Raw genomic sequence first — 22,998 nt, 5'->3', positions numbered from 1 at the left:
AGAGGAGGTTGCAGTGTTTTTTCCTGCTCGTTCTGGTTGTATGGGAGTCTTCTCCGGCACTTGATCCACGTTCTTCCCTTTGAGAGAGAGGACATCGCATTGAAGGGACAGCTGGTGCTGTTTGGAGACGGGACTCGTCTTTCCCTACCCCCCCCCTTCAGCTTAAAGTGCCAACATTTGGGACTTCGGAGGAGGACCCCCTTTTGCCCGAAAGGTTCAATGTTTACCAAAAATACCAGATCTCCATTCTGAATGATAATGCTGGACACCAACAACTGCCTGTCCTTTGAACTCTCCCCACCGGGCTCTCCTCCAATGGGAGACGACGTGGACATGGAGAAGGCAGGACTGAAGATGGTGATGGAAGATCATGACCGACATATCTATCACAGCTTGAAAGAAGGTGGGCGATCGGGATATGCTCACAAGTTAACTGGTATGACTCGTGTTTATGTGCCTCTGCAGGTTCATGTCAGTACTTCATGACTTCATATAAATAGTTAATGGGGCTGTGCTAAAGATAAAAGATTCGGTTCATTGTAAGAAGGAAGGAAGTTAGTGGTTATATGGTCTCCCTGATAAAGCTTCTCTGTGTTAAATTAAAGAAGTGTGGGTGGCTACAAGAGGAAATAACTCTAACCTGTCATGTTAAAGTCACACTGCATGTTGTTCCAGGATTAAAGGTCCTCTGTGGAGTTATGTGGAGCACATATTAATGTTTATATTCAGTGTTGCTGCTGGCAGTCGTTGTCCTCTTCCCACTTTTTGTGTTGGTTCACATGCTGTATTTCGTTAGGCTTCAGAGCAATCTGTAGATCACTGGAACACAGCGAAACATCCACCAAGACTGTAAACACGTGTGTGAGAATGCATGTGGCAGATAAAGAACAAAAGAAACCCCCTTATAGAAATATTTCTGCATTGCACCATGGGAGGTCAATAGCAATAAAATGTACTTTTCTGCCAGATTGGAAGCGTTTCATAGTTGTAGTATTTGCAGAATATTATAGGCTTTATGATGTTGGGACTCAGATGTGAGATTTAGATGTGAGAAGTAAAACACTTGCACAAACATGTTGTTCTGTAGAAACGGAAAACTACGGCAGCCAATAGTAACACAATGTATAAACAGTCGGGGCGACGATCGAATGAGCTTGAGATTGTTTATAACCAACTTTACAAGAGTCTTAGAGATGACTGACTGCACGTGAAACAAACAAGATTCCTGGGAGGTTACACTGATGGAAGAAGAGGGAGATTGAGTGTAATGAAAAGAAGAAAAGGTTAAGAAAAAACATGCACTGTCACTTCCTACATGACACTACAGCTGTCCACACTGGCTTTTATTCCCACCTGCTGACCTTTACTTAATTCTTCAAAGGTCTGTATCTGCATCATGTCTAGAGCAAGTGTGAGTGGCATGAACCACTTTAAGCCATGGAAGCTTCGGGAGTCAGACCTGTGTTCCTTGAACTTTTAAGATAATTAGTATTTGCTCCGATCCTCCTCGTCATCCGTCTTCCGAGAGCAGTGTGGCAGTGCGGAGGCAGCGGGAGTGAGTCCAAGGAGTGAATGGCTTTAACCTTGTATTGTTCCTGCCCTCTAGCCACTCTCCATTCTCGCTGCTGCATGAAACCTTCCAGGCTCGGCGTACACCTCTCTTCTCAACCGAGGCAATCAAACGACACGACAAATGCAAATGATGAGCTAACACAGGAGAACATTAACAGGCTTTCCAAATACAACTATGCCATGTCTAATATCCTTTCCGAGAATCTGGGAGACTGGTGTTGGTAGGTTCGGTAGCTGGCTATGCGTCAGTGTATGCGTCAGTGCATGATCAGATATGTTTCTGTCCCCTTATTCCCACTACCTCATCCAGTTCGGGCTTGTAACATTCTCCCTTCATGCGTGTTGCTATGGTGGGTGTGTGTTAGCTTAGCTATGCCAAGCACGGGGTGGGGGGTCTTCGGGGACGGTGACAACGTCAGACATGTTAAATCAGATCTAATGACACATGAGCGCAGCAGGATTAGCCCAGTTGGCCAACAAGAACCTGGCTCTGCCTCAGTGAGCTCCTCCTTCTCCTGACGCCGCATTAACCTTAAATCTAAACCCGCTTTCAGGAGACTGTAATGTATGTGACCTCTGGATCAGTATAAGAAATCCCCGACAGCCACGGTGTACTGCCGTTAGCTCAGAACCTGCAGACGTTATAACGTGGAAAGTATTATTTTATTGTCTCACTATACGAACAACTATCACACAACTCTTTACTTTGTGAATGAGTTACTTGGTTTTTACCTCCACCAAGATTATTATGTTTTCACCGCTATTTGCTGGTTGGTTTGCTTGTCTATTTGTCATCAGGATTTACAAAAATGACTGGACTGATTTACACCAAACTCGGTTGAGGGATTGAACTGATTTTGACTGGAATAAAGGAATTCTTTCATTTTCTATAACTTAGATAAGGCTCTTTTAGACAATCTCGTCAATGCTACATTTACATTGTCACCCATATTACAACTATTGACTTTATTCAGAATAAGATATTTTGATTATGGTGTTAGCATCAATTGCTAATAGACTACTCCTTTCATATTCCAGTTTACGCGTTTCAAAGCACGGCCCGATTATGAGTCATTACGTTCACTACTCCATTGCATTCTGCCAGTTAAAAAACCCCAACCTGAAATAGTTGAATGAACTTAGCCACTGTATACAATTTTGGATGCTTTCTTTCTAATTTTGCTAAAGCTACAACTCCCTTTTATTTTGTATCTATTCTTGTTTACACACAGGGCATGTCGTCATGCAATTAACTACCATTTGTCAATGTTGCCAAATGCTTCGATAACTCCAATAGGACGTTGTAATGCAATTAAGACATCAACATAATGAGACTAAGGTCAGAATACCTCATGTCTTCATTTATTATTTACTTATGTATGACCTTATTTAGGTTAAGAGAATCAGAAATGTTGTGTATATGACAGTGTCTTATTTAGACTATTAGCTTAATGGGGTCAATATCAAAATATTTGTGTCGATGTAAACACAGTCAATGTCTCAGGAAATTACGTATGAATCTTGAAGTATAAAATCAGACAAATTTACATGTTGAGATCGGTGAGTTTTTTGGTGCAGGTTATCAGACCACTTCCTTTTTTCGTTTATATCTCGGTTATAAGAGCTAGACAGCTGTGCAGGGTAGGTTGGCCTTTGCAGAAGTATGCTCTCTATTGACATTGGGTGAGAGGTGGGGTACACCCTGGACCTCTCACCAGCGTTTCGCAGGGCCAACATACAGAGAAAGCCATTAACCCTCCGATTCATACCTATGGTCAAATTAGAGTTGCCAATAAACCTAAATCCAATCTGTATGTCCTTGGACTGTTTGAGGAAGCCCACACAGACATGGGAAGAACATGCATCTCCACATAGAAAGGCCCTGTCCAAACCAGGATTCGAACCAGAACCTTTAGTGTAGAATTCATCAGGTGAAATATCAAGATTTGCTTGCTTTTCTTTATTGAATGATAAAGAATTCAAACTTTTTGTATGGCAGAGAAGACATTAAAGATAAATTGGCAATTGGAAATAAAAACTTGATAGGTGGAGGCCAATTTAACAACCAGGTCTCTAAATTAAGACATGAAGTGTGATATAATTCTGACACTGGAGCTGTGAACCGACAGGAACCCAGTATGTTGCTCTCGAGCTCTTTCTAACTTTACTTCCCTGTGACTTTCACTGGCACGCTGTCTGGCAGCAGATTGGAACGGTGGTTTGAGATGCCGTCTTGAAACCAAAAGATTACAGGCCTGACAGAGTAAGCATAACGATTGTTGTTCCTTCTGCTCGATCTAAAAGCTGGAAACGCAGCCGTCTCTGCTCTCTTTGTGTGCCTCTTTCCCTCTTTGTTCCTTCACTCTGACTTTTTATGACTGCAGAGGCCAGTTTTGGCTGTGGCCTAGTATCCTAATAAAACCTGCCCTGCCTTTTCATCCTTTTGCTTAAATTAACCAAAAATGGCCTTTAAACCTCATTTTAGCGGTGTGTCCTGGTCTCCAAAAGTAAAAAAATGTGCCATGTTTAATCTCAATTTGTTTCAGCTTTTTGCAAATACACACGACTTTTGACTTGATTTACACGCAACATGTGACATTACTGTCATAGACGGACTGGTGGGCACAATTATTTCAAGTTTTATTATTATAAGTTCTATTTCGCTAATGTCTAGGTATTTCAGTAAGTCAGAAATATTAAAACTGCTGTTCTAGAATGATATATTCCTTTGTAACTAATAGTGATACAAACTAAAGGCTAACATAGGATCTACAATTCGAACACTAGAACACCAGTTCTGCCTTTAATATTTATTAACTTTTTAGTTTCCACTCCCTTGAATCTTATTTTTTAACAACTTGGTAGTTATTACTGCCTTCATCATATGGTTTGGTTTCCCCACATCAGCCCACGGCTTTCACACCTCTGCAGCTTTTCACACCATCAGTAGCGTGCACGAGGTATCACTGCGAGACTAATGCAATTTTCTTTCCGCTCAAACCACTGAGAAGATGGACTCAGTCATGGCCGACACTTGATCGTTTTTAACTTATGCCTTAAAAGCCATTAGAGGCCAATGTCGCCACTAAACAGCCAATACTTGTGCTTCCAGTTCACTTACTTTAAGAGAGGAGGAATAAAGAGAGGAGTGTGAACGAGAGTGCAGGGCAGGATAAACAAGTTAACTGGAGTGTCCTTGGTGCGTGAAAGGAAAGAGCACCGAGATTTGAGGCTGCAGAGGGGGAAGCGTAAGATTCTCTTTCCCAGAATAAACCTCTTCCCTTGAAGTGCCAAGTGGCGTGGCGTCCTATCCTTCACTATGCCATGGCACGGTCAGCATATCTCTGTGTGTGTGTGTGTCTTTGCATGTGTGTGAGGGGTTTCAGGCAACACGTGAGTGCATGTCCTCGTGCTTGGCAGAGAGGGAAAATTAATCTCTTAGCCGCCACACAGATTGAACATATACATGAGCTCATCGGGCCCTGTTTAGTTCTCTGTGTTTACGCGGCTGAATGTGACCTGACATGTTATTGCTTCCCGAGGGGACTCTCTAGTTGTAGTCTGATCCCTCAAGATGTAAAGCATACACTTGTAAACATAACAGAGGGGAGCTGGGATCACCAGCGAGGATTTTGGAGCCAAAGAATGACATTTACTTGCACAGGCACTGACATTAATTAATGGGACTTGCCGTGTTGCTGTCCAGGCCTGGAGCGTTTGTCATAACAGAGGGATAACACAGCAGCAGCTAGGCAGGACGACTAACTGGTTAGCTATCCTGTGAGCGCCAGTGATGTCACTTTGTTAGTGGGAAGCAACAGGTGCTGGTTGTCCTCAAAGTAGCAGACGCAATCCTGGCCAGAAATTGTTGGGAAGCCTCGGTGGTGTGTTCCACTTCACACACACGCTCACAAACACACAAACACACAAAACTCCAGCAGGGACAACTTGTGCGTGTTAAACCAGTCACAGCTGAGTAGGGATGGGTATCGTTTGGATTTTTTTTATCCGATACCGGTTCCTAACCGATACTTTTAAAACGATACCGGTTCCTAAACGGTGCCTGAACCGATACTTTTTTCAAAAAAGTGCACAAAACAATACTTGACTAAGAAAGGCTTTTTTTATTGCCAAATATATTAACTGTTTAAAGTAGATTATAAATACAAAACCCTTTTTAACTTAAAACTATGAATAACATACGAACTGTTAACAAAAGTTTACACTATACTTAAATAAATAAAAATAAATACAAAACACACACACTCTGACTCGTGACTCTGACTTCGGTGCCTGAGCCAAATATGCCCCTAACATGCGGTTGCTTTTATGAAACATTTCTCGGCGTGGTCTTCGTTCCTCCCGCCCCCGAGCCTTTCCAGGCCGACCCGGAGCAGGTCGCGACGCAAAACGCCAGGGAGGAAATGCGCCCGGCGGGGGGGGGGGCAGCCAGCGCCGGGGAGAGGTCTCACGAGGAGATTCCCCCCACACCTGCACGGAAGCCCTGACGCACGCGGGGCGCGGGCAGCGCGGAGACAAGAGTCTGTCCACCGGGGGTCCGCGGCCGCGGGGGCCGGCGGGAGCCGCCGCTTCCCGTGAAGGAAGGAGCGGGAGTGTGAGGAGGCGGGACGAGCGGAGACCTCAGGCTTCGATTGGCTCAGGCACCGAAATGAGGCACCGAAATCTCCGTTGCATTTCGGTCCGGGTAGGTACCGGTTGTATTGGAACCGGTTCCATATTGGAACCAGTTCTCGGTACCCAACCCTACAGCTGAGTGGAGCTGGGCTGAAACTTTCTGTCATTGACAGTATATGTGGTGGAGCAACATATTCATTCCTTCCTCTGATTGGATCAATCTCTGCGATCTTAACATAAGATGGAGCAGAAAGTGTCTGTCACATCAACAGGCTGTTTCAGTGGAACTGTGAGGCAATACCAGTCAAAGTCAACCTCAGATAAAACATCATAGTATAGTTGTGTGCAGTGAAGACTTTGTTTGACTGTTCTGCATATTTCTGTCACAATCTATCATCACACCTTGAAGTGTCTGTGTGGTTACTGAAAGGTCAAACTCGCTTCCTTAAAATGTCACTGTGTTGCAAGAAACTGTACCAAGCAGCAGGTTCTAAAACACAATGTACTTGCCTGACCCTGCAGCTTTCCACATTTAATTTATTATTCTGTAAAAGTTCATGGCTGTGTCTAAAACATTTTTAATTTCACTGCTCAGTATAATCATTATTCTTCTATCTTTTATTGAACCTCTATTGAAGAGCATGATCTTTTAGTTTGAGACCAGTACTTGATTGACTTCAGGTTCCAATTGTGTAACGCTTTCGCTCAAAACCCTGCTATTGCACTTAGATTTGCTTTGCTTTTGTTTAAAATGTACGACTGCTCTCAGATATGTTTTGCTTCGACAGATGTCCTGCATTCCAGCTTCAAATTTTCTCCTCGCACTCACACTGCTTGTTAAAATATCCGCCCGTACAGGACTCTTGAAGAAGTGGGACAATTTAATTTATCAACACTACCTCTGGTACTCTATTGGTCATTTATCTGGTTGTCCTAATATTAGCACAAACATGGGCTATTTGGGTGTGAGCGCAGGTTTTTGAGTGAAAGAATTACAAAATCTGATAGTGAAATCAATAAGTCCTCTTAAACGGAGAGACCAAGATCTTGGATAAAGATAGCGGAAAAAAACTCAATGTTTTTTTGATTTAAAATTCAGTGTTTGTGATGAGGCTAGAATCAGAAATAGAATTCAGCTCAGGAGATTATATTTAAAATGGGTTCAACTTTAAAAAGTATAAAGATGAGAATGACAACAACTAAAGTTTAGTGTTTGCTAAAGGGTCAAACATGCTCCGGCGCTTTGTGTTCATCTTCGTGTTCCTTAAAACTCTCTCTCCTAGTCTCTGTTATGTAAGCAGCACTTCCTGTTTTGAAATGACGGCGCAATCGACCCATATGCTCTTTTTTTGGTGGGGGGGGACTGGGGCTGATTTTGTTTCAGTCTCCATTTTCAGTGTTCTTTACACCATTTTGATGGTTTCATTACTTTTGTGGCTGTGCCTGCTTGATGTACCTCTTTGATGAATGGTGACTTTTCCTTTCACACACAACTTTGCACAGAAAAAAAAGAAGAAATAGAGTAACAGGAAGTTTGTGGCACTCCGCCTCCTCTGTAGCTTTAAAAAAAAGCGCAAGATAGAAGGGGGAAATGGGCGGTTGAATTGGGTGCCAGAAAGAGCAGGTCCTCTTCATTTCAGTCCAAATGCATCTTGGTTCCCCCTCTGAGGTTACGCATCCAAACGTTGCAGATGGACTTGTGCTCAGTGGACAATAAGGGACAATACGGAAGCTTTAAGAGCTCAGAGCTCCATCGCTGCAGTGTTGTTGCTCTCACGGGCCATCACTGACTCTCTTTTCTCCTCTCTCTCCCCCTCACCTCCTCTGTTTCAATGCAGTCCTCCAGCTCAAACTCCAGCAGAGACGAACACGTGAGGAACTGGTCAGCCAAGGGATCATGCCACGTAAGTCACTTTAGTGAGTGTATCATAATGTACTGTGTTGTGCAACTTCCGTAATGCATCCTCAGTGTGGTTAGTTCCATATGATATACATACATATGGGATCATTTTACATCAGCAGTCAGTGATGCTCATGCTCTATAACAGTACAATAATAAAAAACGTACTGTGATGCTTCATAGAAACCTGATTAGGGCAGTGTGTCTTTGTCTTTCAGTGGAGGTCACAGAGTTTCCTTCTTCAGCATCAGACTGTATGTCAAACCCTGTCAAAGGTTAATAGTATACAAAACCAGTGCTGAGCTATATGCGCATGTGTCATTCATTCACATGCTGAACCTTAAGCTGTATTATTTCTGGATATCCACATTGTGTTTGATATCAAAGTGTCTTCAGGGAATACAGTATTCTGAAGGTTGAGGCTCTTGATTAACTTTGTACACAAAATGACAGCCCTTATCTACTTGTTACTGGAACGAGTTTGTGCATTCTGTATGTGTCACATTTTGTGGTGTCTTTGCACCACTTTGTGTTATCAACTGAGGCAGCTTCCTCTTCTTCTGCATTCACTTCCTGTTTCGGAGTTCCACACATCACAAGAGACAGGTTTATTTGTTTATAATTATTCTTTTTTTTTATTTAGAAAAATGTTTCCCCTCGGTTAAATGCATCTGTGGGCAGTAGGTATTAGGCTTTTCAAGAAAGAAGTACTCTAAAGCAAGGCAGGCACATGGACGTGTAGGCCCTGACGATGTTTCTGTTAAGGTCGTGTTCGGAGAAACAAAAGATGCAGACAGATGAGTCTCCACTGGTCACAATTAGAAACTAGAAGGAGGGTCTGAGAGCGCATATCTTCGCAAAGGCTAATACCCTCCTTCGCCAACCCGCCTTACTCTAATTTGTCCAGCCTTAGTTTCATAATGAACCAACAATTATTTTTACACTTATTATATCACAAGAGATGTCTGATGTAGTGTTTTGCTCTGTTGCTGCATTGTCTAGCTGTGTGCAGCACTATGTGCTGCCTACTCGCATGCATGCATGCATGCACCCGTGCTTCAGCAATAGATTGAATTAATTCTCAGGGAAACACTGATAAGAAAGTGAAAAATTATTCCTGGATCCGACCCGCCCATTTATTCAGATCCAGTCGCACATTTCAAGCCTTGGGCCATTTTCCACCACTCCACAAAATGTCATGGAAACAGTGGTTTCTGTGTTATCCTGCTTACTTACTAACAAACAGGTTGAAATGTGAATCTTTGTCAGTCATTGACATTATTAAGACATTCTCTCTTCTTTGGCTTATTATCATCTTTTTTCATGTCCCTCTTTATTATACATCACTACTACTGTTTGCTAATGGTAACATCTGAACAGGAATTTGCAGAGTCTATTAAAAAGTTGAGTTAATAAAAATGCACTTACAGTAACTAACCAGGCTCAGTTTGCATGCGGTAGGCATGAGAGAGTGCACTGGAATAGACACTCAGGCCAAAGGCTTGTTGTGGTCCACAGAAAAGAGTCTCACATTGGACCTTTTAGCCGTTACAGTAAATCTGTCTGTGTGCTCCTTATGCAACCGGCCTCATGCCACACCATTAGCTGCTCTGGGATCAGCATGTACTGGTGGAATGTTTCACTGTCTAGATACTCGTCTGGAGAGATGCGGAGATTAAAAACATAAAGAGAGAGAGACAGAGAAGGCGTAGGTTTGTATGAGAGGTATTAACAACTGTGTTCGAGCCCAACAAACAGCATTTATTTTTACTGTTGCCTTGAGACTCAGCAGGGTAGAGCGGAGGCTGTTCAGCTGTCACGGTCCCTTTTGAATGATGGGACCATAAAGATCGTATGAACTGCTGACGAACGAGGAGGGGAGGGTACATCATCATTCATCTACTTTCAGTGGAGTCGAATCACGATGATATGAATGTAAACAGTTCCAATATTCTGATGGTTTATTTGTATAGTTGGCCAGCTGCAGAGGAGACAGTGAGCGTTAGGATCTAATGTAGAAGATGTAAATGAGAACCTTCCAACCTCCTTCTCCCAGATATTCTCGGGCTTGACCTCCCAACCTGCCGCAGTGATGGGCCTAAGTTGCTGCCGTGTCAATATCTGCTGTGTAAATATGAAGCAGGGCCTTTCTGGACCAGAGAATGTAAAAGAAAATAGTTACTTCGAATTAAGAGGTTAAATGCCTTGACGTATGGGTGACCAAGCAACGACAATGCTCCTCTGTCTTTGGTTCAGTCGTGTGATGCATGTGTGACATTATTGACTGACGGGTCAGTGTCGGGCTAAAGTTTTTGCAAAGTTATGTGAATCAGGTCATGTTCTAAAACAGATTATTATCTAATCGTTTGCTTAACATTTCTTTTTTTTATTCATTTTTAAGTTTCTTTAATGTTGTTGAATATGTAAATAGTTAATCAGCAGCCCCAGTTTGTTAGTATCGCTCTAAAATCAACAGATTTTGAGAAACATGGCCAGTTGCTCAGTTTTGCTCTTCAGGCTTAATCTCTGTTCTGTTGCCACTGAATTTCCTGTTATTGTGCATCTTGTTTGTCTGCAGTCAGATACACAACACAGATGTTTTTGTAAATTACATAAGTGTAGCATAGTGGTTGATGTTGCAGTTATAAGGCCAGCTGTTCAGACATTCAGCTAAATCGCATTTTACTTCTCCAGAAACAGAATAAAAATGTCAATTACAGCTGCATTATCAGATGGATCAAACCAAGCCGCAGCAGAAGGTAGCAGCTACGGCAAAAATATTAGAGTAGAAATATTATAGATACTGAGGCGGTTGAGAAGCTGGCAACTACGTTGTAAGTGAAAAGCTCTTCTTTCGAGATGATATTGACATGATCGGCTGACCCGTGGTCTGTTATTCTGCCGTCCTGTTGTGATCTCAAAACCGTTTGTTTGTGTCACAACTGGTATGTGGATCTTCTTTTTCGACCTCAGAGGTTGGGACACAGGAATGCCTCCCACCCCCACACACAGTCATCTGTGGTACACATACAATCGACGCCCCGCTGGAGCCAGAAAGTCCACCCTCACACACCCTTGACAGGGATTTCACCAGCTATGGACCAATCAGACAATTGCTGAGTTACATCATGTAACTGCCACCGTCCTCCTTCCCCAAATAGACCGAACCTCTCCCCCGCCAAGGCCCAACAGTCCCCTTAAATCCAATCGAGCTGCCGGTATTTTACACACTCATAGATATCAGTCTTCTAATTGTGCCTGATTTAAAAAAAATGATTCTTGTAACTTAATTTAACTTAACAGACCTTCAAACATACAAGGGATATTCACCAACCAAACACAGGCCACAACTGGTGTGCTACATATATGTAAATATCCATTGTTACTCACAGACATTGACCCACACATGAGACACATTAATGGCCAGTCATGGCTGATCACAGTGATGAATGTAGATTTTCTTTATGCGCAGCAGTTATCCATCGTCCCACCGTCTCCTCTGTCTTCATGCTCCTTCAAAAAAAAAAAAATCAATGACGGGCAACTGGGCATCAAGAATTGATGTTCCTCACACTCCTGGGCCCAGTTCATCTATCAGACTTAATGCAGACAGTCGGCTTTGGAAATAGTTTGGCCTCTCCGCTCTCAGTAAGTCTCAGTAGTAAAAGTCAGTAGTGTATTCTGTTTAACTTTAAATCTATCATGAAGCAGGGTTGATATGAGAAAAAAAAGCTCTAGATTCATCAGGATATATGAGGATCTTGCATGAGAGACGATTTCACTACATTCACTTGGGTCATGTGTTGAATTCTCAGCCTCTAATTGGATCATGTGTAGCATCAAATCAAATGTAGATTCACAACAACATCTGACATCAATTCAAACATCTCGCAATGTTGAATGGGTTCCTTCTTGGTTCATGTTCCGTCCTTCCACCAGGGAGAGAATACCTGTCTTTTATTGGGACTAACTCTTCATTTAGGACTAACTCTTCACTCTAACTCTTCACTTAGCTTCTGTCTTGTATCTTGTACCTGTCTGTGTATTTTTTGTATCCCCCAGTGGGATTCATAGAGTTGTTTAAATTTAATTTAACTTTCTTTGGCGAAAAAAAGAACCGTTTTCAGAGAACCTTTTTTAATTCTGCACACACAGCGTACCGAGAAGTGAACGCTCTGTGTGGTTTTCAGAATAGCACCGCTGACCTTGTGTTGAAGCCACTTCCACTTTGACTCTGCCTTCCTCTATGGCTGTAATCTGTTCTCACCAAAGGTTCTCACATAGTCTTTGGCTCAAAGGAGCATCACATCTCCCATAAGTCAGTGAGAGCTGCACTCATCTCTCCTCATCCCTCTCTCTCCATGCAGCACTGAAGAGCCCGGCAGCCTTTCACGAACAGCGGAGGCTTCTGGAGCGAGCAAGGGTGAGTGTCTTAAACACAGCATGTTACCTGCTCGCTGGACGTTTGGAAATGTTGGATGACATATAAACAGTATCAAAGTGGCAATTCTCAGATGTGATGCACATTTATCGACCTGGTTGAGACTCTTTGTTTTCTTATCCTTCTGCTTGTGATCCTCTTTCTTCCATCGTCATTCCCACCATGATGTGTCTATTGTGTTTCCCCAAGACCGAGGACTATCTGAAGAGGAAGATTCGGTGTCGCCCGGAGCGCTCCGAGCTGATCAGGATGCACATTCTGGAGGGTGAGTTCTTACCTTCGAGTGGACTTTAGGAGTAGCAGGTTAAAGTTAGGTCGATGGACGTGAAACTTTATTTAAAAGGAACCATTTGTCCAACAAAAAGGAACAATTCTAGAGATAAGGTTAGTGTACAGTTCCTACTTCATGATTATTTTCTCATAGTAGACAAGCACTACAGTACATGTTCATTACAAAACTAATAGATCAGGTCTTTAGCTACTGTAAAGTGAGTTTGAAAGGCCTTACCCATGCTCCTCAGTTATATCTGCAGGTTTGTCTTCTTAGTTTGCAGTGCAGTGATGTGTTTGCTAAATAGACCAGCTTGATACAGTCCAACTTCTTGGTATTCTGCTTATTAAAACTTTACTTTCAGGTACCAACAATTTGCATTTTAAATGATAAACTTGAATACTAAACCAAAAAGTGCTTAAAAATTCCTAATTATGCAGTATTGGGTCTTCAGAAAGTCGACTTCCTCTCCACCTGGATCTGCTCAAAATATTTAAAACAAATATCTCTTAATTTACATCCCACAGGTACGAGGCACTGCCATCTTATTTTTGTCGTAAATTAAAATGAATCACTTGATCAGTTGACATTGCCCTGCTGTCTGCTCCACAGAGACGCTGGCAGAGCCCTCTCTGCAGGCCAAGCAACTGCAGCTGAAGCGAGCGCGACTGGCCGACAATCTCAATGATAAGATCTCCCACAGACCAGGTCCCATCGAACTGGTTCACAAGAACATCCTGTCGGTCACCTGCTCTCTGCGAGACTCACTGCTGGGTAACTACACACACTGCATAACATTCCCTTTTGTCTTTTAAAATGTGTTTGCAACTAGAAAATATGGCAAAACATCATGTAGTCTAAACTAGACATTACCGACAGTTTACAGACTGCTCATGGTGTAAATGTCCTTGGACACAGTGCACGTAAGCAGGTTGAGATGAATACACATTTGCAATCCATGGCACACACTTACAATGACATGGACACTCAGGATTAAACAGAAAGCTCTTGAAACACACAGCACAGATAAATATGTACACACTTACATTCAAACACCTTATTTATCCAGACTGAAAACTGTATCCTGTGTACTGCACCCACAAACACTTGTCACTTAATTCACTGATTTATACACTGCTTTACACCTTAGGATAGCAGTGACCTGTAAAATGTGACGTATTTCCAGTCTGAACACGCCTTTAGCTGAGCAATTACAACATCCAGGTATCTCCACACACGTGTAATACATTGTGGGGCTGGTGAGTGTATAAACACACACTGTAACCCCACAGCCTTTGACGGAAATGACACAACAACTATGTTTGGACATAGTTGTGTTTTGAAACTTGGTACGATCCACAGTGTTGCATAATTTCTCTGAAGTCACTCATTGCTCTTTTACAAGCTTCAACAGTTTGTGAGAACTAAACTGTGGCTATTACTATCCTAAATCTGTGAGCTGTTTCCACTGGCCACATATCTTTGTAACAAACGACCAAGTGTTGCCATAGTAACTTGGCTGAATATGAAGATGTTTCTGCTCTGTCACAGATTCTCCAAAAGGAGCCGGGGGAGAGAGCTCGTCTCTAGACGAAGATAGCAGTGATGCTCTGTCGCCAGACCAGCTAACCAATCACGACTCTCCCCTGAGTGCCGTCCCACAGCTGTCCCCCCCTGATGCACCCACCCAGAATGGGGACATTTCTCCCACACAGGTACCAACATACCATCATTTAATCAATTAAACTTGAAATGAATGAAGTTAAACTAAATTCAGGTTAAAATTAAATTGCCACAGTCTTTCATAAAGCAAAGCAAACAATGGATAAACATGACCACACCTTTAACCACTCATATTTTTCTCAGTTCTTCACTCAGGCCCCTCCACCTCCTCCTCCCCAGGTGATTGCCCCTGCTCTGTCGCCGCCCCCGAAATTGACAAATGGAACAACGATGATTTCATCAAGTCCCCGCTCCTCACAGGTCAAGGTGCGCTGGTTATATTCCTCTCTTCCCACCCACGAAGAGATGTTGTTCATCCTGCCGATTTGATGACTTATGAATAAATGTGACCATAATCTCTGTGTGTTGAGCAGCTATAAGTGGCTAACCCTCCCTCATCTCCTCATTTCCTCACTTCCTCCTCCCGACCCCATTTCTTACATTCTGTCTGCAATCTCAGGCCAGGAGCTCAGATCGGCCTCCACAAAGAAGCAAGAAATCAAAGGACAACAAACCCAAGGTTAGCGGCCTCTTTGTTGTCATCATTAAAAGCACTCACACAGGATTTATGGCTCTGACGGGAAATGTTTACCCAAAATCATGTTACATGACCAGACATGGAATAAGGGATGATGACAGCAGGTCAGCTTCTAGGAATTCAAATTGCGTTTCATCAGGACGCATTTCTCATCAACTTGCTTCGAAAACAAAGTGAGAAATGCTGTCTCCTGAGATTTAGAAGGGCCACTTAAAGGGCGGTTGTTTTGGTGTCAGTTCCTGTTGAACCACAAATAGATGTCATCTTAAAATCATACAAGGAGATATTTATAGTAGAAGAGGAAGAGATACCGTTTTCTACAGCCATAGTGTCTATACTGTACCAGAACAGAGTTTCTTACCTAGAAATAGGCTTTCGTTATAGTTGTGCTATTACTAATGACATTTCCACCGAAATGTACTGAAAGCACATGTCCAGTAACTTGTAGACCAAGACAATGCAGGATCACAATCACAAATCAATGACGTCCAATGGTGTAGAAACATTTTGAACCCTCTTAATCATCTGGATGCAGGTGAAGAAGCTGAAGTACCACCAGTACATCCCTCCCGACCAGAAGGCCGACAAGGAGCTCCCGCCGCCGATGGACTCATCTTACGCGAAGCTGCTCCACCAGCAGCAGCTCTTCCTGCAGCTGCAGATCCTCAGCCAGCAACAGCAGCACTACAACTACCACACCATCCTGCCCGCCCCTCCCAAGTGAGTGTCGGGTATGACTGTGTGTGTTTGTGGATAGTGTGTGAAGATTGGTCGTGGGGCTTTTATGTAAAAGGGTCAAGTATGGTTTCTTCCTCTTACTGAACCTGTGCTCAGACTAAATTTCTGAAGTGAAGCCTGCAGGCCGTTGTCAACATGACTTCCTGTCTTCTTCCAAACGTTCAGCTTTGGCTTGTTGTTTCCATGTTGGAGTTTTTTTTTTAAATCTGGAGCAGTAGTCATGGATGGAAGGCTTATGTTTAGACAGGCCTGTCTGTTTTTTGGTTTATTTCTAAAAAAAGTGGTTAGGTTTGTATATTGAAGGATGGTGTAGCCTCAACCGAAGAATATGAAATTTGACTTAGTTTGACGATGCAAAGATCTTCATAAAATTAAATTTGAATATTCCTACTTCCTCTTTTCTTTCTCCTCTCAGGCCTCCAGCCGAGCAGTCCCCAGCGACCAACTCTGGACCTTCCCCCTCCCGCAGCGCCTCCTCCACGACCACCCCAGCCCCTTCCAATCACAGCGCGGCTGGCCGTCAGAGCCAAACTGCAGTGGGTGGAGCCAAACCCACTTCTCTGCCTGCCAACTTGGACGAGTTCAAAGTAAGTTTGAACTAATTTGAACTTTCAAGAGTAATAAATGTTGCTGCAAGGAATCTTTAGAACCCATTTAGATTTTATAGAAGATTTTAACTGCCATCTGTTGTAGGAGATCAGGAAGTGTTTGTAGGTGATTGTTACTAGTGATCAAGTCTGTAACTAAGTGCATTGAATTTGCAAACCAGGAGTTTGAGAAATGGTTAATACACATCAAGTTTTTATCATCTCAAAAATGTTCTGCCCACATACCTCCATGCATCTTTTCCATCAGCGTTGTTAAGCATTACATCCACTAGAGGGCAGCGGCCTTACATGGTCCTCCACTTTTCCTTCACTACCATACAACTCTGCCTGTAGTTTCCCTCCAGCTCAGCAAGTCTCTCACAAATTTCCACTTATTTCTTAAATTTCTTCCTTTTTTTCTCAGTAAGTTTTTTTAGAAGTTAGGGACCCACTAAAAACTGAATAGACATCTCTGTTTTTGTGCTCTTTCGCTCTGAGTTGACATCTGCTATATAAGCATCGGTCTGGTTTCTCATCCTCCAGGTTGCTGAGTTGAAACAGGAACTGAAGTTACGTGGTCTGACCGTCTCTGGAACTAAGAATGATCTCATCGAGAGGCTCCGCAACTACCAGGAGCACAACGGTGGCAACGCAGCGGTTTCGAAAAATGGAATATTGCAGCAGGGCGCCAACTCTGCTGCTATCACCAGCATATCCTCTCCGACTACAACCACAACTGCCCTTGACCACCAGTCAGGAGAAAGCATGTTTCAATTAGCTCTGTCCTCAATGGGTCATGCGGTTCCTGGGAGAGTCATGCGATTTGGCAGCACCAGCTCCAGCCCGCCTATGTCGCCTACTCCATCTGAGAGGTCGTTGGCTGGGATGAGTCCGGATGAGACGAGCTGCAATGGAGACATGTTCGGAGAGATGGTGAGATCTATGATGTGTGAAGCAGATGGCCTGTTTATTGCAAGATTATTGGTGTTCAGTTTACACTGATTATTTTTATACAGTCTCCCTTCTAACATCCTCTTCTTGTGTTGTTGACCTTCAGGTGAGCTCTCCTTTGACTCAACTCACCCTGCACCCATCTCCTCAGCCCTCGTCAAGCATCTCTCCACTGTCACAGCTCTCCCAGGTCAAAGAGGAGATCCAGAGCTCATGTAGTCAGTCCACGTCTCCAGCCGCCTCGAGCCAGCGTCCAGAGCCCCTGCCAGGCGCAGCCGTGGACTCGTCCGCTGCGGATAAGGACCAGATGCTGCACGAGAAGGACAAACAGATCGAGGAGTTGACCAGGATGCTAAGGCAGAAGCAGAGGCTAGTGGAGACCCTCAGATCCCAGCTGGAGCAGGGCAAGGTGACGGGTGGAGTAGTGGTGAAGAGGGAAGGAAGTGAGAAGAGCAAAACGGCCCCAGAGGCTAGACTTCCGACTCTAATAAAAGCTTCGGCCATCCAACCCCCGACTCTTCCTAACGGCACTGTGGTGAAGGTAAAGAGGGAGGTGGAGTCTGAGGAAGAAATGGAGGGAGTTACGGAGGAGGCGCAGTTAAAGAAGCTGGCCCAGCCGATGCAGTGCTCTCAGGAGACCCTGCTCAGGCTGCAGCAGATTCATCGGCTGCAGGCAGAACAGCAGAAACAGCAGCTACAACCCAAACAGCAGCAAAGTCAGGTACAACTGCAGAAAGTAGCAGAGGCTAAATCAAACCCTCTAAAACAACAGCAGCAAAAGAAAGAAGCTCAAATCCTGCTCCAGCAGCAGCAGCAGCTCCAGCAGCTCATCATCCAGCAAACCCAACAGAAACAGCTGCTGGCCCAGCAGAAGTTAGCCCAGCAGAAACTGGCCCAGCAGAAACTCGCACAACAGAAGCCGGTGCTGCAGAGCCAGCTCAAACAACCCCCAGGGCAAGTTCAACAGAGCCAGCCGAAGAACCAAGTTCAGCTGAAGCAGGTTCAGGTGCAGATCCAGAACCAGACGGTGGCTCACCAGAGGTCTGCAACGACCCAAATCCAGCAGAGGAAACAACTGAGGGCTCACCAGAGGCAGCAGCAGAAACAGCAGACGGCTGCTGTTGCCACACAACAGGTGAGGACCCTGTGGTTTCAGACACTTCAACTAATTTATCACAAGCATCAGTCCAATTTAAGTGTCATAATTATATTCTGAATGATTATAAACTAATGAGTGAAAGAAAGTAAAACAAACCCCAATCTCGTTTTTTGTGCTGATCCACAAGGACAGAACAGATTTGTGTGATACAAAAGTCTGATCTGGATCAAATATAAACAACGTAACAGAGACATGAACCTATGTTCAGACTTTCAGGTGTGAAAAAGCCCTTAATGATATTAAAATAGTTGTGTTGTCCTCCCCAGGTGACTCCAGTCTTCATCAACCAACAGAACGGCACTCCGGTCCAAACTCAGGCCATTTCATTAGACGTCCTCAAGGCCAACGGCGCACCCACACTGGTCACCGATAGCAACGGCAACCACTACCTGATCGCTCTCACCAGTCCCCCCCAAGGCACACAGAATGGAGGGTCTCCAGTGGCCAAAACCAACGGGCGCATCACACTGCAGGTATGATTAAGTTCATGTTGTGTGCTGGACTGCAGTGGGGTTACTATGGGATTGAAACATTTATCTACATCTGCTTGTCCCCCTTATTTCAGAGATTGCTGTCGACTCTGAATAAACCCCCAAGCACTGACAGCCAATCAAAAGAGCAGGTGGAGGCAGAGCCTGTGAGCGAGCCAATCGAAAAGGTACAACTCAATAAAACAATATCAATAATTATCAACTGATGGGAACGTTTCTTTCTTGATATAATTTTTGGCCTAATCGCACTTCACATTACCATAAATTGCCAAATATATTTGTCATTCATTCAAAATAGATTTCGATTTTTACATTTTCGATTAATTTGCATGGCCTGCCTGATCTTCAGACACTATATTTATATTTATATTCAGTTCTCAAAACTAAATTTGTTGGCTTATATTTATAATACTTGGCTTTTATCCAGTTTTTTTTATCAAAATTGACAGTAAGTTAGCACACTGAATTGCAGGACGATTGTCTGCAGTAACATCTTTCTGCCACTGAGTGTCGCTGCTGTCACAGTTTAGTGAACCAAACCAACTGTTGACTGGTGAAATGTGGAAATAATGTTTCCCTTGATAATCCCAATTTATCAATCATAATTAACGATCCAGTGTTTTCACGTCTGTGTCCAAGTCTAAACACGTCTTTTCTGTGTTTTTTTTTCTCCAGGCACAGAAGGCGGGGCTTCACCTGGACACCAGTAGCGTCCCACAGCCCTGTCACCAGTCGGTCTCTGCTCCTCCCAGCCTGCAGCCTTTCTTCGACGACATGTCAGAGAGCGAAAGCCAAAGCAGCCTAATCTCATCTCTAAAGGTAGCCTCGAGCGCCCCCCCGCTCCCCGTGCTCCCCGGCGTCTTGCCCTCACGGCTCTTTGCACAACTTCAGTAACCTTTCTCCTTGTTTCTCTCCTTTTTCATTTCATCACTCAATCCTGACAGAGAGAGGAGTTGTGTCCGCCTTACGACCGGCACACACTGTTCACCCCTCCCTCTCCCAAACCCAACACCTCCCTTCCTCCTCAACGCTCCAAAGTATGTCTTCCAGCACGACTTCTCTTTCCGTCACTTCTTTAGTGAGCTTCTGTTTTTCTGACTGTCCCTCCATTTTCCCTCCTTTTTCTTCACATTGAGTTTTGTGTGTGTGAATTTTACTGAACCTAGATTTGTGTGTGTGCCTTAAAGGAAAATTCCAGCCTCTTGTACTTTCATCAGCTTAAGATGATGAGGTTGCTCAAAGAGATGTTCAGAGTTCAGACGCAAAAACCAGCATCAAAAATGCCTCTGATACTTTGAAAATTGTCGGGTCAGGAATCGGCGAGCAGGCAAATCTATATCCCGCTTCAACACCTCGTCTTTGAAGTATATTAGTTTTACCGAGTTAAAAATGCATTTTTCTTTCCCCAGAAATCGCTTCACTAGCTAAAATGTCAGCAATGTGGCTCACAGAATCAAGACGTCGGGAACCTGTCTGAACGTTCCAGGGATTTCTGCGTAGTTGTGAATGCGTCTGAGAATAGAAACTTCTGATGTTTTGTTCATGTGTGAAAGGGAAACTCCAGAGAAAATCCAGATCCAAATGCGTAGACATTCTCTGGAGTTCATGTCTCAAACAGCTTTACGTTCTATCCTATCCTTAACCATCACAACTGAATGCTTAACATCATGAAACATCAAAAGGAAAAATTTTGCCTGAAACGCCAAGTTCATTTCTGTGTTTCAGGAGGTGGAGCTTGTTTTGGTGTTTGTCTTTTCTGTACTTTGTGGCTGAGGAGTAATGTGTTCCTCTGTTAACAGGAGAACGGCATGAACAGTCAGCAGATGGACGACCTGTTCGATATCCTGCTGAAGAGTGGAGGTAATAAACCGTCCTTAACACAGACAGAAAGACGTCATGAGTCTGTTGTCTCCAGCACTGATGAGATTTGTTTCTTTGCTCCTTCAGAAATCCCCAGCTTCAAGTCCAACCCAGACCCTTCCCTCGCCCCTCTCCACTCCAATCCACCCTCCCCGGCCTCTCCCCCATCTCCCCTCCACCTCTCCCCTTCATCGCCAGCAGACCCCCTCCTCTCCCCTCAGCCTTGCACGGGCGGCGGACGCCTGGAGGACTTCCTGGAGAGCACCACAGGCGCCCCTCTGCTGGGCGTGGAGCCCGACGGCGCCCTGACGCTGATCGACGACCTCCACAGCCAAATGCTGAGCACGCCCAGTATCCTGGACCACCCATCGACCCCCATGGACACGTCCGACCTGGGCTTCTCCCCCCACTCCACGGGGTTGGACTTCGGCGACCCCACCTTGGACAGCATGGACTGGCTGGACATCTCCATGGTGGGGAGCTCCAGCGGGGGGGGCAGAGGGGACAGTGGAGGAAGAGGAGACGGTGGGACGAGTCTGGCTCCGCTGGCGCCACACACTCCGCCCAGCGTCTTCTCGGCCGATTTCCTGGACAGCACGGACCTGCAGCTGCACTGGGAGTCGTGTTTGTAGCTCCACCCACAGATGGACTCACACTTGCTCACACTGTGTAAAGGCTCTGTCTTCATTTCATGCACATACAGAAAGTTCTCTATGCTGTCTCTACCACTGCAGGGGTCACTGGCACATGCACTCACATCTACACACATCTCTCTCACTGGCTGTTACTCTATGCAGGCGGAAAAAGAAACATAAATGAAATTCATTTAGCCGACTTGACTGTGGTGGGACTGAAGTGGACTTTTAGAATTTTGATTCTACTGGGATTCAAACAACAGACTGTTATATCCCAAATGATGTGTCCTGACCTGCATTTCAACCGAGTTAAAGGGGCCTTGTGCAAGTTTGCTATCGCTACATAGCTATCATTAGCATTAATAGCTGTTTACTCACCACTCTAGCCGAGAGCTTCAGCCATCTTGTGTTTGCGCCCCGAGGAAGGTCGTCTTCTTTGGGGCAGACCGGACACAAAAGTGACGAGACGGGCCGGCTGGGCCGGGGCTAGCTGGTTAGCTTGCCAATGTCGGTAGAAGAAATATAGGCTATAGATGGAAATAGAAGCAAAACATGAGAATTGATTTCCACTGGAGATAAATAAAGGAATGAACTGCTGTCCAGGTGAGGAAAACGCTGTTAATGTAGCAATAGCAAAGCTTTACAGTCACCTCCTTTAAAAGGGAACCAGTAGAAAACTCTAGGTCACTGTAATAAAGTCAATTCAACCCTTGGTAACGGTTTGGCAGACGAGAGCCGGCGAGAGCTGGCGAGCGACTGTCGGCGGCGTTTACTCGGTCTCCGCAGAGCGTGTGTCAGTGCCTCCAAAATTTTGCACTTATGCTGAATCTGATTGGTTCAAAGGTGGCGTTTGGGTCGGCGGCCAAATCTTAGCACTGTGCGGCGAGGCTGAGCGAACACCGCCGTGTGTCACATTGATCAGCTGAGCCGCTGAGGGTGTCAACCTGAACCCCGCCCACACTAGTACACAAAAACTAAACAACCATCATTGGTTGAAAGTTGCTGTTGAGATGAACCATATCTGTGGCAACGGTTTGGATTAAAACCTCATTGGAGGCTGCGTATTATTGGTAACATTATGGTAGACCACTATGTATTGCTGTATATGGGGTGTATATTATCAATTGTCCATATGACTATTTTTCTTTGCTGGTTGCTTTAGAATCGAGTTGGCCGGCTTGGGAACATGGGGTGAGGGCGAGGCTTCCAAAATAATTGAACCTTGTCATTTTTTTAAAGAAAAAAGTTTAAAAAAATAAACATATTATAAAAACTCTAAGATGTGTTTGTTTTTGTTTTTATTTTCACAACAGAAAAACATTTGCAAAACGAGTATATATTCTATTTAAGATTTAATAACGTTTACCGAAACAAAAATCAACAAACACACAATTACAACCGAGCCTGCTTTATTAATGTATCATTGTGATATTTAATGACTTGATTAACTACATACTGATAATATTGTCTTTGTATGTCTGTGGAACACGTATATCAC

At 44.1% G+C, this 22,998-nt stretch overlaps 1 protein-coding gene across 2 annotated transcripts in view; it reads left to right on the top strand.

Moving 5' to 3' along the window:
* The window catches only part of mrtfab (myocardin related transcription factor Ab), a 44,350-nt gene extending 21,571 nt beyond the window's left edge, over positions 1 to 22,779 (top strand). Inside the window, exons 4-20 of one of the 2 annotated variants that reach the window (XM_061094719.1) lie at positions 8,046 to 8,111; positions 12,475 to 12,530; positions 12,738 to 12,813; positions 13,432 to 13,593; positions 14,371 to 14,534; positions 14,686 to 14,808; positions 15,002 to 15,061; positions 15,615 to 15,799; positions 16,233 to 16,404; positions 16,948 to 17,337; positions 17,462 to 18,490; positions 18,781 to 18,987; positions 19,080 to 19,172; positions 19,681 to 19,824; positions 19,950 to 20,042; positions 20,805 to 20,865; positions 20,953 to 22,779. In XM_061094719.1, the coding sequence (XP_060950702.1) occupies positions 8,046 to 8,111; positions 12,475 to 12,530; positions 12,738 to 12,813; positions 13,432 to 13,593; positions 14,371 to 14,534; positions 14,686 to 14,808; positions 15,002 to 15,061; positions 15,615 to 15,799; positions 16,233 to 16,404; positions 16,948 to 17,337; positions 17,462 to 18,490; positions 18,781 to 18,987; positions 19,080 to 19,172; positions 19,681 to 19,824; positions 19,950 to 20,042; positions 20,805 to 20,865; positions 20,953 to 21,497 (3,626 nt within the window). In that variant the 3' untranslated portion in view covers positions 21,498 to 22,779. The remainder of the gene's footprint in view (positions 1 to 8,045; positions 8,112 to 12,474; positions 12,531 to 12,737; positions 12,814 to 13,431; positions 13,594 to 14,370; positions 14,535 to 14,685; positions 14,809 to 15,001; positions 15,062 to 15,614; positions 15,800 to 16,232; positions 16,405 to 16,947; positions 17,338 to 17,461; positions 18,491 to 18,780; positions 18,988 to 19,079; positions 19,173 to 19,680; positions 19,825 to 19,949; positions 20,043 to 20,804; positions 20,866 to 20,952) is intronic. The other variant, XM_061094720.1, reaches the window with a different exon arrangement.
* The last annotated feature ends 219 nt before the right edge of the window (positions 22,780 to 22,998 follow it).

Source organism: Limanda limanda, chromosome 21, assembly GCF_963576545.1.
Source record: "Limanda limanda chromosome 21, fLimLim1.1, whole genome shotgun sequence".
In the NCBI taxonomy this organism is placed as follows: Eukaryota; Metazoa; Chordata; class Actinopteri; order Pleuronectiformes; family Pleuronectidae; genus Limanda; species Limanda limanda.
The sequence above is the reverse complement of the archived record's forward strand: the minus strand, read 5'-3'. Positions and strand labels throughout refer to the sequence as shown.